Source organism: Saccostrea echinata, unplaced genomic scaffold (genome assembly GCF_033153115.1).
Source record: "Saccostrea echinata isolate AGI-Se365-2 ecotype Australia unplaced genomic scaffold, CSIRO_AGI_Sech_v1 ptg000046l, whole genome shotgun sequence".
Taxonomy (NCBI): domain Eukaryota; kingdom Metazoa; phylum Mollusca; class Bivalvia; order Ostreida; family Ostreidae; genus Saccostrea; species Saccostrea echinata.
In genome coordinates, this window is record NW_026889795.1 from 8,070,134 (window position 1) to 8,085,489 (window position 15,356).

At 32.7% G+C, this 15,356-nt stretch overlaps 2 protein-coding genes across 2 annotated transcripts; one reads left to right on the forward strand and one right to left on the reverse strand.

Moving 5' to 3' along the window:
• The first annotated feature begins 6,340 nt into the window (after positions 1-6,340).
• LOC133202004 (uncharacterized) lies at positions 6,341-10,319 on the forward strand. Its single transcript, XM_061337786.1, has 5 exons — positions 6,341-6,522; positions 6,696-6,833; positions 8,814-8,974; positions 9,175-9,287; positions 9,432-10,319. Exons 1-5 carry the CDS (start codon positions 6,407-6,409, stop codon positions 10,317-10,319), a joined length of 1,416 nt encoding a protein of 471 aa, XP_061193770.1. The 5' UTR covers positions 6,341-6,406.
• Positions 10,320-11,412: 1,093 nt separating this feature from the next.
• LOC133202131 (uncharacterized) lies at positions 11,413-15,278 on the reverse strand. Its single transcript, XM_061337910.1, has 7 exons — positions 15,035-15,278; positions 14,599-14,702; positions 14,269-14,388; positions 13,218-13,367; positions 12,391-12,530; positions 11,935-12,141; positions 11,413-11,633 (listed from the first exon to the last, which is right to left on the reverse strand). The coding sequence occupies exons 1-7, from the start codon at positions 15,206-15,208 to the stop codon at positions 11,413-11,415; spliced, it is 1,116 nt and encodes a 371-aa protein (XP_061193894.1). The 5' UTR covers positions 15,209-15,278.
• Positions 15,279-15,356: the final 78 nt, after the last annotated feature.

Below are 15,356 nucleotides of genomic sequence, written 5' to 3' on the forward strand. Positions count from 1 at the left end.
CGAGAATTTTTCACTCATATGGAGACGCCACCACTTGCCGGTGGAGAGCTGCAAATTTTGACCTATACTCGGCATTCAAGGCCATTGAGCAGTGAGGGATCTTTTTCGTGCCAGCACCTACTGCGACACGGCACCTCGGTTTATACGGTCTCATCCGAAAGACCGGTCTCCACGTCTCACAGTGGGATTCGAACCCGCGACGTAAGGATCACCTCCTTTCTCCGCGACTCTAGAGCGAACGCTCTAACCACTGCGCCACGCGGACAGCTATGATAAAATTGAGTCTGCCAAATATAGTCTTTGAATATTTACGGATTGTACGTAACCTGTTGGTTACTTAAGCAACCTAAGTAACTAAGTAACCTGCTGGCAATGCTTTGACATATTTTGTTTACTTTGACACTTTCTCTCATACTTCTTTCCTTTCATATTTTACATTTATACTTTTGTTTACTAAGATTCATTACTTCGTGCGTCGGCTCACTATGATGCTTTACCTTGTACGATGATTTTCAAAAATACTTTTTAGGTCACGTGCACCTGTGTCACTCAGGTGACCTATTGCTATTCCCTTTTTTTCTCTGTCGTCGTCAGTCGTGCGTTGTGCATTAACATTTGAACATTTTCAACTTCTTCTCTTGAACAGCTAAACCAATTTCAACTAATTTTGGCATATTGGATCTATTGGTGAAGGGGAATATAAAATTATGAAAGTATTAGTCCCCCCCCTCCCCCGGGCCCTGAGGGGTGAGGCTAAAACCATCAAAATTAAAGCAATTTTTAAAGTCTTCTTCTTTACCCCTGGATATCAAGCATTCAAACGGTTAGCATGATTGTATTAAGCATTGAGTTCTATACCAAAATTCTGAAATTCATGGCCTCAGGATCAGGGGTTCTGGTGCTAAGGCGGGGCTATATAGATCATATAGTGAAAGTGCATCATTTAATTGAAATCTTCTCTTCTCCTGGGTATTAAACAAACTAACTAAGTACATACTTATGATGAGCAAGGGTGCTTCTTTCAAAATTGTGAGTTTCGTGGCCCCTGGTCAGGGGTTCTGGTGTTAGCGCAGGGCTCAATTAATTATATAGTGAAAATGCATAAATTCTTTGAAGATCTTCTCTGCTCCTGGGTATTAAAAAACTATTAAGCACATAGCTGATTTGAACATATTTTATTGCAATGAATATATACAATGGGATTGGACAAAAGTTCTAAAAACTTAATTTGCCCTTTCCCTTTACACAGTAATGATGAGCAAGGGTGCCTCTTCCAAAATTGTGAATTTCATGACCCCAGGGTCAAAGGTTCTGGATAAAGGGGATGGGATTATATGATTATATAGTTAAAGTTCATTAATTTTTTTGAAAAATTTTCTACTCTGCTCTGGGTAATATTTAAATAAACTAAGTGCATGGTTATGATAAGGAAGGATGCCTCTTCCAAAATTGTGAAATTTATAGCCCCAGGGTTGGGGGGGGGGGGGGTTCTGATGAAGGAGGGAGATATTGATTGTAGAGTGAAAAAGCATAATTTCTATGAAAATTTTCTTTTCTGCTCCTGGTTACAAATCAAAGAGACTAAGTGTATAGTTTTGATGAGGAGGAGTGCTTCTTCCAGAATTGTGAGTTTTATGGCCCCTGGATCAGAAGTTCTGGTTTAAGGGTTGGGTTCTATTGATAATATAATGAAAATGCATTAATTTTATTAAATGATCCTGTATGGTCCTTAGTGTTGAGCAGATAAAGTGTATGAAGAACAAGGGTGCTTCTTATAAATTTTTTATAACTTGTGGTCCCAGATACAGGATCAGGGATTCTGGTGTATTTTTTTTTTGGGGGGGGGGGGTGCATAGCTATGATGATGAGGGTATCTCTTCCAAATTTGTGAATTTCGTGACCCTGGGTCATGGATTCTGGTGTTAGGGTAGGGTTGTATTGAATCTGTTGTGAAAATGCATTTTTTTTTGAAAATCTTCTATGCCCCTGAACATCTCGGAAGTAAACAGAGTAAAAGTTTTAATAAGCAAGGGTATTTAAGAACATATAGACCATTTGGTCAAGTGTTCTGGTCCTGACCAGGGCTCTATTAATTTGTATTATACTGAGAGAAGTTATTTCCCTTTGCCATTCAGTTCTGATAAATAATCACTATAAATAATGTACTTGAAAGGTTCATTCAATAAGAAAATTATGCAAGATTTTTTTGGTATAATACAAAGAGTACTTTCATAATTTTAATTATCAGAAAGACTTGCAAGTAATAGATAAATAAAAATGAGACAAAAATATCTTATTAAATGTTCTTTAAAGACTACGAGACGCCAATGTGAGAGATTAAAATATGGGTTAAAAATAATAGTTTGTTTATAGTCTTCATGGTAATAGTGTTAATGGAGGACAAATTAGAACTTAATTTATGAGTCGTTACGAATTAGTAGACTGATTATTTCCTTGATTCTGATCATTTTATTTCTATTGCTTTTGGGCAAAAAAGCTTCATCTACAAGTTTATTTTCTACTCTGTAGATCCTCTTAATTGTTTTATGATACCCAGATGACAGATAAGGCCCTTGGGTCTCTTGTTTCTGATACATTTTTAAGCTAACTTTCTTTGATACTTTGTTTTCCCTTGAAACTTTATTTGAATATTCATTCACAATGATACTTTTCTTAATTTTCTCACTATGAAACTTAACATTGTACATTAGTTTACTGTGATATTTAACTTTACTACTTCGGTTTATTATAAAACTTTATACATTGGTTTACAATGATACTTTACACATTGGTTTACAATGATACTTTATACATTGGTTTACAATGATACTTTATACATTGGTTTACAATGATACTTTACACATTGGTTTACAATGATACTTTACACATTGGTTTACTATGATACTTTACACATTGGTTTACAATGATACTTTACACATTGGTTTACAATGATACTTTATACATTGGTTTACAATAATACTTTATACATTGGTTTACAATGATACTTTATACATTGGTTTACTATGAAACTTTACACATTGGTTTGCAATGATACTTTACACATTGGTTTACAATGATACTTTATACATTGGTTTACAATGATACTTTATACATTGGTTTACAATGATACTTTACTCATTGGTTTACAATGATACTTTACACATTGGTTTACAATGATACTTTATACATTGGTTTACTATGAAACTTTACACATTGGTTTGCATTGATACTTTACACATTGGTTTACAATGATACTTTATACATTGGTTTACAATGATACTTTATACATTGGTTTACAATGATACTTTACACATTGGTTTACAATGATACTTTATACATTGGTTTACAATGATACTTTATACATTGGTTTACAATGATACTTTACACATTGGTTTACAATGATACTTTACACATTGGTTTACTATGATACTTTACACATTGGTTTACAATGATACTTTACACATTGGTTTACAATGATACTTTATACATTGGTTTACAATAATACTTTATACATTGGTTTACAATGATACTTTATACATTGGTTTACAATGATACTTTACACATTGGTTTACAATAATACTTTATACATTGGTTTACAATGATACTTTATACATTGGTTTACAATGATACTTTACACATTGGTTTACAATGATACTTTACACATTGGTTTACAATGATTCTTTATACATTGGTTTACTATGAAACTTTACACATTGGTTTGCAATGATACTTTACACATTGGTTTACAATGATACTTTATACATTGGTTTACAATGATACTTTATACATTGGTTTACAATGATACTTTACTCATTGGTTTACAATGATACTTTATACATTGGTTTACAATAATACTTTATACATTGGTTTACAATGATACTTTACACATTGGTTTACAATGATACTTTATACATTGGTTTACAATGATACTTTATACATTGGTTTACAATGATACTTTACACATTGGTTTACAATGATACTTTATACATTGGTTTACAATGATACTTTACACATTGGTTTACAATGATACTTTACACATTGGTTTACAATGATACTTTATACATTGGTTTACAATGATACTTTATACATTGGTTTACAATGATACTTTACACATTGGTTTACTATGATACTTTATACATTGGTTTACTATGAAACTTTATACATTGGTTTACAATGATACTTTAAACATTGGTTTACTATGATACTTTATACATTGGTTTACAATGATACTTTACACATTGGTTTACAATGATACTTTATACATTGGTTTACAATGATACTTTACACATTGGTTTACTATGAAACTTTATACATTGGTTTACAATGATACTTTACACATTGGTTTACAATGATACTTTATACATTGGTTTACAATGATACTTTATACATTGGTTTACAATGATACTTTATACATTGGTTTACTATGATACTTAATACATTGGTTTACTATGATACTTTATACATTGGTTTACTATGATACTTTATACATTGGTTTACAATGATACTTTTATACTTTATTTTACTGTTATACCTCTACTACTTCGTTTTACAATAAAACTTTACTTTGTACTTTGTTTTACCATGATGCTTTGTCGCCCGCGTGGTGCAGTGGTTAGAGCATCTGCTCTAGAGTCGCGGAGTAACGCAGGTGAGTTAAGGCTAGGTATAGGCATTTCTATGCAAATAATCTATTAAAATGCGTATGGACTATATTTATCATACAGAGAAAGTTAAAAGTTATTGTCTAATACATACTTGGTATCCGCGACATGAGATAACCATTGCACATCATGACGTCATATTATGACGTCATTGTTCTTTACTACACAGGGTTCGACACTCGTCAAAATTTAGTCTCGCCATTTGGGCAACCCTGGGACTGATCGCAGGTTGCCCGAATGTATTTCAGGTTGCCCGAACAAATGTTTGATTCCTGCAATATCCAAAAAAAATCGAGGGTTGGTAGGTCGGGATTTTTTTTTCTTTTGGCTAATGTATCAATGTACAATCTCACATATTGATACATAATAAAGTTTCTAGGCTAAAACATTCATTTTCACTTACTATAAAGGCCAAAATAATAGGGTCAAATATCCCTGGACTGAATTAACCGGGTGTGTGTTACAGTGGACACCCAGCATGGCTGTCTAGCAGCAGAAAACGAACATCAGAAAGTTGTGGGGGGAAATGCTAGATGTTACAATGATGATTAATATGTTGACAGTGCGACCGTTAGGGCGAGCGCAGAAATTTATTCAGGTTTAATTTAGATCAGGCTCGATCGTCAAACTGCATGTGACATTTAGTGCGTCTAGACTCTGACGTCACATGACGTCGTATTTAAGTTGCATTACAAACCGAAGCCTGAACATTGTTGACTTTAATGAAGAACCTTTTATTTACAATTTATCTGCAATATATCCATTAAAAATCAAGGCGAGTTTATTTTTTGTTAAACTTTTGTTGTTATTCTTGCGAGAACATAGCGTAAACAAGCAATGCAGTGTGGGTCCAAAAGTTACTGTGGAAAAAAATGTGTAAGTCAATTTTCTCTTCGCCCAGGCGTTGTCGTTAGAGCTCGCATTGCAAGCGGCGCTTTGCCCCGCTCGCTGCGCTCGCTATTACTCTTTATATTTAAGGTGATTGTTGACTAGGTTGACATATTTTATATCTCAAATAAAACTTAATTTAAGACTTTTGGAAAAATTGCATTAGCTGATTGATCGAACACTGATTTGGCAGAAAGAAAAATCAACGCGGCTGCAATTTGAATGGGTCGTTGGGTTACAGGAAACAATGTTTTCAAGGCCTTATGAAGTTTATTCTAAAATATTAAACATCATTATTGAATATTTCCAACTCTTCCCAGGTCGTCATTTGGGCGAGCCAGACTGAAAATCAAGTCGTCAAAAATCATCCGGGGGTGGAAATGACGAGGTGATGAGCGTGAATGTCGAAACCTGCTACACAAGATTATAACGGATGTCTACAAAAAGGCTTTGGCGCAAGGGCATGCTCTATTTTATTCAACTGAAACAAGGTATATTTAGTAGCAAAATATTCCAAACTTTGCTAGTATTGCTGCACAAATATCAACAGCTCAGTTGTATAATTTCTATTTGTAAAGTTTTAAGTTGAATAAGGGCAAAAATGTACAGTCCGGTACAAGTATTCTCAAATTCCGATCAAATGAGAAAATGCCTAGGATTTGTGCAGCAGTTTTATTAATCTATAGAATATTCTTCTTAGCATTATAAAATTTTTATTTAAAAATAAATAGGGTAATCCCTTGCGCCAAAGCTGTTTTGTTGATGTGTTTTATAGGGTCCGTAAGTCTCGTTTGGTTTCACTTTCGCTTTACCACTTCCGGGTACCTCAACAGTGTAAACAAATAGAGTGAACTACTATGGTGTTTTGTTTTGCCATCGGTTGTACGCACAAGACCGGTAAAAATCTGCAGTGCAGTCTATACAGGTTTCCAACCGACCTCAAAGAAAGGAAACGATGGGTTGAAAGATGTAGGTAAGTAATCATACATAAAAAGTCGAACAGACTGATGTCAAATGCTACCGGAAAAAAAATCCGTAAAGAGTATAAATAAATGATTGAATAAAGACTGTATATGAATTTAATGCAAAATTAAGTATACTATAGGCCGAAACATAGTTACTTATCGTTAAAACACATCATTTCAGGAGAGCGGATAGGGATTATAATCCTAATGACAGGATTTGTAGCTGCCATTTTGTGGACGGCAAAAAGGAGAACGGCCCAACTATATTTAGTTATAGTAAAAACGTTGGATGTTTTCCTGATGTTGCCACACCAAAAAGGTATCATTAAATCGTAGTTATACAAATACAAATATTATGAATTTACTGGCTCAAGCACTATTACAATAATGTACACAGGTCCAGCACAATCTCTTGATTTAGCTATATAGCTTGAAATAGCTGTATACATGTAGCTTTATTAAGCTATTCAAAATAGCTTGATAAAGCTATTTATATGCAGTTTTTCATAGAAATGTATTTTTGTAAGAAATAAACAAAAAAGTTGCAAGTATTTGACCATTCAATTTCATATATGTAATGTGGGCTATCCAAACAAAAAAAAACAAAAAAAACAAAAAAAAAAAAACAATCCAAATCAAAGATACTTCTAACACTGCAGCTTTTGAACAAGACAACAAAAGATGAATTTCCATTGTTTGAGTAACTGTTCACTACCTTGTGTGTGTTGAGGTGTGGATAAGTATGATTGCTTCTCATTGTACTGAATTATAACTAATCAATTATCCCGTTGACCATAACTGACCTCCTTCATAATTTCATTCAAGAAATAACTGTATGGTCACAAATCAATTGCTTTATATAGCCCCAAAACTTTTACAACTTTAATTACAAAGTCTCTCAATGAGATGCAATTTGGTGAGTTATTTTTACATGCATTTTTTTCAGAAGAGTTCAAGGTAGAATATTATCACTGCACCAAGGTGCTGAAAAAATAACAAACAAAAGAAAAAAGTCTGATGAAATAGCTAAATCAAGCTATTCTGAATAGCTAAATCAAGCTATATAGCTAAATCAAGCTATATAGCTAAATCAAGAGATTGTGCCGGACCTGGCATTTACATTATTATAGGAAACAGTTTGTGTTATCTGATATTTACAAGTATATAGACTTACAATAAAGTAATGCTATGAAACTGTTGATTTTAAAGGTGCTTAGACACAGATCTGAACTTAATATTTTCTCAAATTTTCTGTATAATATCATGACCTATATATTGCAATAGCATTTCACACGAAAATAAAATTAAAAACTTATTTTATCTGGAAATTATTGGAACTACGAATTCCGGGATGCGTTTGATTAACAAATCTTTGCACTTACACAAATTTTAACTTTATCCTTAATATTTAAGAAAAGAAGCGATTTTGTTATGTATTAATGAAAAATATTACATCTATAATCCAGAAAATTCATAGTAGAAATGTTCGAAAGCAAAACCAACTCACCAGTATTGTCAGTCCATGTTCTGTGATGTGTACAGAGTTTAAAAAATTGAACACATCCGTGAAACGTAAACTGTTTATGTAAACAGGGCACGAGCTCTGTTAATGTTTATGATTCACCGGGTGTGTTCAATCGTTAAACTCTGCACACACCACTGAGCACGGACTTACAATACTGTGAGTTGGTTTTGCTTTCGAACAATTCTACTCCAAATTTTCTGGGTTATAGTTTTAATATTTTTCATTAATACACAAAAAAATTGCCACTTTTCTTAAGTAGTAAGAATAAAATTAAAATACCGTTATGTGAAAGCGCAGGGATGTGTCAATCCAACGCGTCCAGAAATTTGAAGTTTTAATAACTTCGAGATGAAATAAGATTTTTTATTATATTTTAGTATGAAATGCTATAGCAACATATAAGTCATGAAATTATACAGAAAATTTGAGAAAATATTAACTTCAAATCTGTGTCCAAGCACCTTTAATGCACAGTATTATATATTTAATTATAATATATGAAAATAAATTATCATTTTTAAGTGCATGCATGTAACCCACAGTAATGATTATACATGTGCATGTGAATTGTACATGTACAATGATGTTACTGAACAATTGTATTTCATACTGATGTATAATCATACATGTAGTTCAGAATAAATTCTGCATCTAAATGTGCAATAAAGAAATATTTTACTGAATAATCAACAGCAGAAAAATGCTACTGCTTCACTATATAAATCAAGTGGAATGGCAGGTCATATAGTATACAAGTCTGTTTTTTCTTATTAGACGTAAACTCATGAAACCTGCTGCAGTGGAAGCATCTGCTTCAAACATAGATGTGGGAGCTGAAGTTGATGTTGAGGCTGATTCTAAAATGCCTGTACCAGACAGCATAATTGTGGTTCATGATCATGGATATGCGACATCAGATCCTCAACATAATAAAGGTACCAACCTATTATGAAATGTGTTATTACTACCAGATACAAATGCATGTACATATACTAGTACTTGTACATTAAACCAGAAATTTAATACCCATTTATGGTGGTTTTCTGCTTCCAAGCAAAGTGCTTCTATATGTTGTCTATATTCATATGCATATATACTAAGGACTATATATGGTATACTGTTGTTATTCTTCCAGCTTCTCTTAAAAACATGGAAGAGGAAATATTGAAGTTGCAGCAAGAAATCAATACGCTCAAGCTAAGAAAACCATCCATGACAATTGGGAACATAATTAATGATCCTGAAAAGGTATGTTACAAAACTATAGATTTTTACAGTTTGTAAGGAAAAAATAAACATTTCCTTTTGGGCTTTCAATTTCAAAACATTATTAATCATAGATTCAACAGTATTTTTATAACATAACAGTGATTGTTTTTTTTTCTGGTACAGATGCTGCTGTATACGTCATATCCTGCAGATATTTTTCACATTTTGGAGAACCTCTTGGAGAGAATGGGCCCGTTCAATTACTATGGTGGGTGGACTGTGATTAACTTCAGTGTCGGTGATCAGTTGTTGATGACATTAATGAAGTTACGACTCAACTGCAGGGACCTTGATTTAGCAGAGAGGTTCAACACTAGTCGTGCTACTGTGTCCAATATTATTAACACATTTGTGCATGCCTTGCATGAAATTTTGTTTGAAGGGGTCATGAAGGCTGTCGGAATACCAAGTCAACTGAAATGCCAAGGATCCATGCCAAAGTCATTTGAAGAATTCTCATCGGCAAGAATTGCGATGGATGCCACAGAAGTGACACAAGACATCCCAACAGATATGAATAGCCAGTCCTTAGCATACAGTAACTACAAGAGTCGCCACACTGTGAAAGCTTTAACTTGTGTTGCACCTAATGCTGCTCTTGTCTTTTGTTCAGATCTGTATCCTGGATCAACCTCCGATGCTGCAATTGTGGACCATTGTGGCATCTTAGAGAAGTTGCAAGCTGGTGATATGATACTGGCCGACAAAGGATTCAATATATTTGATAAACTTCCAAATGGCGTAACCCTTAATATCCCACCTTTTCTTACCAACAAGTCTCATTTCACAAAGGAGGAAGCTCAGTTATGTTATAAAATAGGAAGAAGCAGAATCCACGTAGAGCGGGCAAACGAGAGAATAAAGAACTTTGAAATTCTGAGTCATATACCATCACAGTATAGACACCTATCCACCAAAATATTTCAACTTTGTGTGGCCCTTGTGAATTTGCAAGCCCCCCTTTTGAAAGAGATTGCAGAAAAGTATGACATTGAAGAACCTACTCAGTAGGTCAATGTTATTTATATATAACTAACTATACATGTATATCTAGAATCTGCAAATGTCTAGGTAGTACAATGTACTTGATTTTCTATGCATATAACCATGCACGTTTGATAATATACATGTAAAGTTGGGTACTTTAATTATGTGGTATGGCAAAAAAAAAGCTTTTGAGCCATCATATCATTTATAATGTTTATTCATTATACAATGGACATATAAACAAAGATTTACAGACCAGTGCTTAAAAAAGGTAATACAAATCTATTGAATTCCATCAAAGCTAAAATTTTATCACGTTCTTTTTGATAATTTTAAATGATCTTCATATGTTGATATATTTATGAAAAAAGTAAAAAGATCAGTTTTTAGTAGTTTAAGATTAGTTCACACAATCTTGCCATAGAAAAAGGTCAACACTTATCTATTCCAATACATCATGTACATGAAAGACTTTGTTATATTGTACCACTGCAGCATAAATACAAAGTTTTTTTTCCCAGCTTACTAAAAATATACATGTAATCATTTGAGATCAATTTTTGAAAGAATTTTGTATATATGTTTTCATAGAATGAATTTTTCAAAAATTTCAAATACTCTGACGGCTAACTTTTGTTTAATAAATAGTATATTTATGATAGTGCTTAGTGTAACTCACTCATTCATTAACAAATGTACATCATACAGAAAAAATGCACTATCTTGGGTCTCAGAATTTTTCCTTTTATGTTGATATGAATTTTAATATTCTGATATGTTATAAAAATAATCTGTTCTGCAAGTGTTGGGCCTTTGCCAGTTATTGTAATTATATAATGATTCAGCAAACAATAATTGTACATGTATACTAATGGTCTTGTAAAAAGTATGTTGAAATAATGAAAATAAAAATTTTGGAATCATTTAAAAGGACTGGATGGTTGTGGCCATTTAAAGGATGTATTGATCTTTTTTAAGAAGAAAAGTTCTGTATAAAGATATCAGAAAATATCTAAATATTTTAAAGCTAAAATATATGGATCTTTTCTATACAAAATAATAGTTTAAAACTTCAAAATCTGACGGGTTATTTGTTAACCACTATGAGTCCTTAATATTACAAACTTGGCAGAAACGCTTTATAATAGAACTCGATCATGCTCGAGATGTTTGGTGACCATGACACATCTTTCTCAATGCGAACAACTTGAATGTCTGTCTGAGTCCACACTACTAAATCACAGCACTGTGTTCCTGTCAGGTACAACTGTCCTTGGATCTGGTGCCAATAATCATGTTTTGTCCTGAGGTGGAGTGAACTATCACTTGGATTACAATCTAAAAACGTAAATAAAATTTCATTTATTGACATGGAATGGTGGAGACAGCATGTAAACAAGATGTTTTGACATAATTGCACTCCAATAATATTCAGAATGTAGTGCAAGTTACTTAAATCTTACAGTAAACATTAATAATTCATCTATTAAACCTTTTAATAATGCCTAAGAAGTATGCATACATGTATATATTCATACATGTATTACAATATACCTAAATCATGTGAGCAATTCAAGATTAAATCCCTTACAATATAAATTCAGAGTTTTTTTTAATTCTGTAAAACTAGCTAGCTTACCAAGAAAGAAATCCTTAACATTTGAACAAGCTTCTTTGATTGTCATTGATCTGACAGAAAATGGGCATTTCACCTCAACAATGTCAGGTGACACTAATGTTGACTTGTTTTCTTGTTGATGCACTCTTTCAGTAATATCCTTTGGACTTCCTTGGACAAAACCATCTGGAGAGGCTCCAAGTACCCCAGACTCGTGAAGCCATATTCCTGTAAAAATATTTAAATTTCAATCATTTAAAGAAGTTGTATCTGTTTGGCAACAATAAGTGCTGTATTTTTTTTTCTCAACTTTCATGATAATAATGTGACTTAAACATTTAAAGGCAGGATATCAATATAATTTATTTACTGGTAAATAATCTATCAAGACTGACATAATTTTTAACTAATGAAAATTGCACAAGAATGATAGAAATTTCAAACTTGATAAACTATTACTATCCTTATAAAACTTACCTGTCTCTAAAACATTTACTTCAAAGAGCTTGCAGTATTCTTGTATTGCAGTCTTTTCATGGGCAAGCCCCCACTGGATTGGTGCTCTTTTTTCCAAGTTATATGCACTCAGTAGTCTCTTTTTCAAGGACACATTTAACCTAAAAATATTTCAAATGTATTTTTGAATGCTCTAAATCTTGTTATTTAAAAAAAAAAAGATAGAAAAACAGATCCCTAAATTAAACTACTGTAGTTTCATCATTATTTGAATAACACCATTTTTTGTCAATTTTGTTATTTACCAGATCCACAAAATCAGAAGATCAATAAGTAAGAAACATGGCTTTTTCAAACATGGTCAGGGCTACTGTTGAAGAATTTACATATCCTCAAAAGTGTGTGATTTACAAAATTCATGAAAACTGATAATCATGTTTATCCCATGTTTACCCCTTTATCCCGTGGATATGACTCATTGGATAAATTTTTCATAATCCACAGTTGTGACGTCACAATGGTTTTTGCGTTAGCGCGATGAAGTAAAATAAAGTGGAGTCCTATATAAAACAGTGTAAAACATTGGTTGTGAAGTATTAAACATGGGATAAAAAGAATCTCCCATGATTTGTAGTTGGATATGACTTTTATCCAACTCGTTGTGTGTTTTTATCCCCTCGCCAAGGCTCGGGGATAAAAAAAACACACAACTCGTTGGATAAAAATCATATCCAACTACAAATCATGGGAGATCCTATATATACACTATGTATCTTTAAATATTTAATTATGCATCTTTACTTATGTGGTTGAGGAGACATGCACGGAGTGTTCATTAAAAATTATACCTGTTTTTTCGAATTGCTGTAACAATTTGTCCAAAATTTGAAGCTGTGAAACGAAGCTTGCGAACTTTAGCCCACATAATATTTTCTCGCTGTCCTATAGTAATCCATGCAGTTTGAATAACTTTCTCTGGCGACATTGTAAGCTTCCCCCTAAAATCATGGTTTTTAGATAGTGTAAAATGATTCTGTTAGAAGCTATACATAACATTTCATGAAAAAAAAACCTGATATATGTACAATGGGATTGTGTAAGTTAATTTGATATTATAATATTATTGAAACAGTTTAATCTAAGAGCGATATCAGATTATTAGGTTTAAACATACCTTAAAAAGGATTCTTTGCATTCAGCATTCAAGAATTCTTTGCTTTGGAATATATCTTGTATCAGGACAACAGGAATATCCTCTGTCACAGGCTCTTTTGATAATATCCAGTGCATTGCTGCACAAATAAATTAAATCAGAAATATTTCAGTATGAAATAAAATTCACAAAGTGCATGTTTCTGTTAGCAATTAACTAATCAGAATGTTGTTGAATGAGAAGGTTCAGTTTTTGCTCTTTGATGATTGAAAGTACATACATTGAAATTGAATATACGACATGAATTTGTGTAAATACAAATATGCTTGATTTATTTTCATTAAAACTTTATGACCATGGCTTAAAAAAAATGAATAACATTAATATCAAGTCCAAATATAGAAGTTCCAAATACACAAAAAGTATCTCATAAATAATAAATCTGAAAGAAAAGTTAAAAAAACCCCACTGTATTAACCAATTTAAAAAAACTGGCAATGAATACATCCAATATAAGAAAATATTCAAAGGGAACAAATTGAACGTGAACTGGTGAACCTGTAAATCTGCCTAACTGGCCAAGTTGATTATAAAAATATGATCTGTCTTCATCCGTCACCTCACGTTTCAATGCTCTATATGTGTGTGTGATATTTTATATTTGTATTTTAGATATAAATAATTTTTACTCAAATCATGCAATCTTTGTTGAAACTTTGCTTTGAAAATAAATGAACTACATGTACCTGTATCCTGGCTGTTTTGGTGGAAATAATTCCTCCATGGTTGTTGTCACCTTCGGCTGCGCTGACTTTGGATGTTTTATCCAACTGCATTTTACATCAGTTTTACTTGCCTTCTTATACCTGCAATATTTATAAAGAATTAAAAAAAAATGATGGAAAAGCAACTGAATATACAGCAATAATGAGGAATGAATGTAGCATTTTATAATTATATCTGAAGAGTTTCACTCATTATTTACTTAAGTTCTCTTACACATCAAAATTGAATAGATTGTCCATATTGATTTAAAAACATAAACAATGTTTTACAATTATATACTATACACTTGCCCATAAAGGAGAGCTGCTGCCACGTGATGACACTTATAACGTCCCATAGGACACTCACATGAGGATGACTCCATAACACCATTATCTTCAGATTCAAGGAATATCTATTGCGCATTATAACATTAAATTAAAAAGGATAACTTATATGTATCTATACACTTGTCATTCTTAACATATATAAAATTTATACAACTTCACACACACAATCTAATCATATGCTATAATACATAGGCTTACAGATTTGTTTACAATTACATAGCATAGGTTACGTATGATTGTACGATCATCGATAAATAACGTTAGGCAAATGTTTTGCTTCGTTTTCAAGTATGTTTATATTCATTCAAAGAGCAATCATTCATAAATTAAATGAAAAATTGTTTTATCGAAAGAGTTAACAGTATTATGTATGCTAGTTTATAAATCTACAACCAACCTGCACTTTGTACGATGTGTCCCTCATTGATGCTTGAACATTCGCAGTTATCACACGCAACTCGTCAAACGTGAATCGGAGAACCCTCTGAGACTCCACTGCAGCTTCACTTTTCCTTTTAATCTTTGTTAAACCTTCAACATAGTTTGCCCAATACAATATGGACAAGGCCATTTCGCTTGAGGTACCCGGAAGTTATTAATCTCGTCAAATCTCGTCGGTCAGCTGACGAGACTTACAGACCCTATTACCTCCAGTGGATAAGATCAGTGACGTCATAATATGACGTCATAATGTTTACTGGCTATAACATATCGTGGGT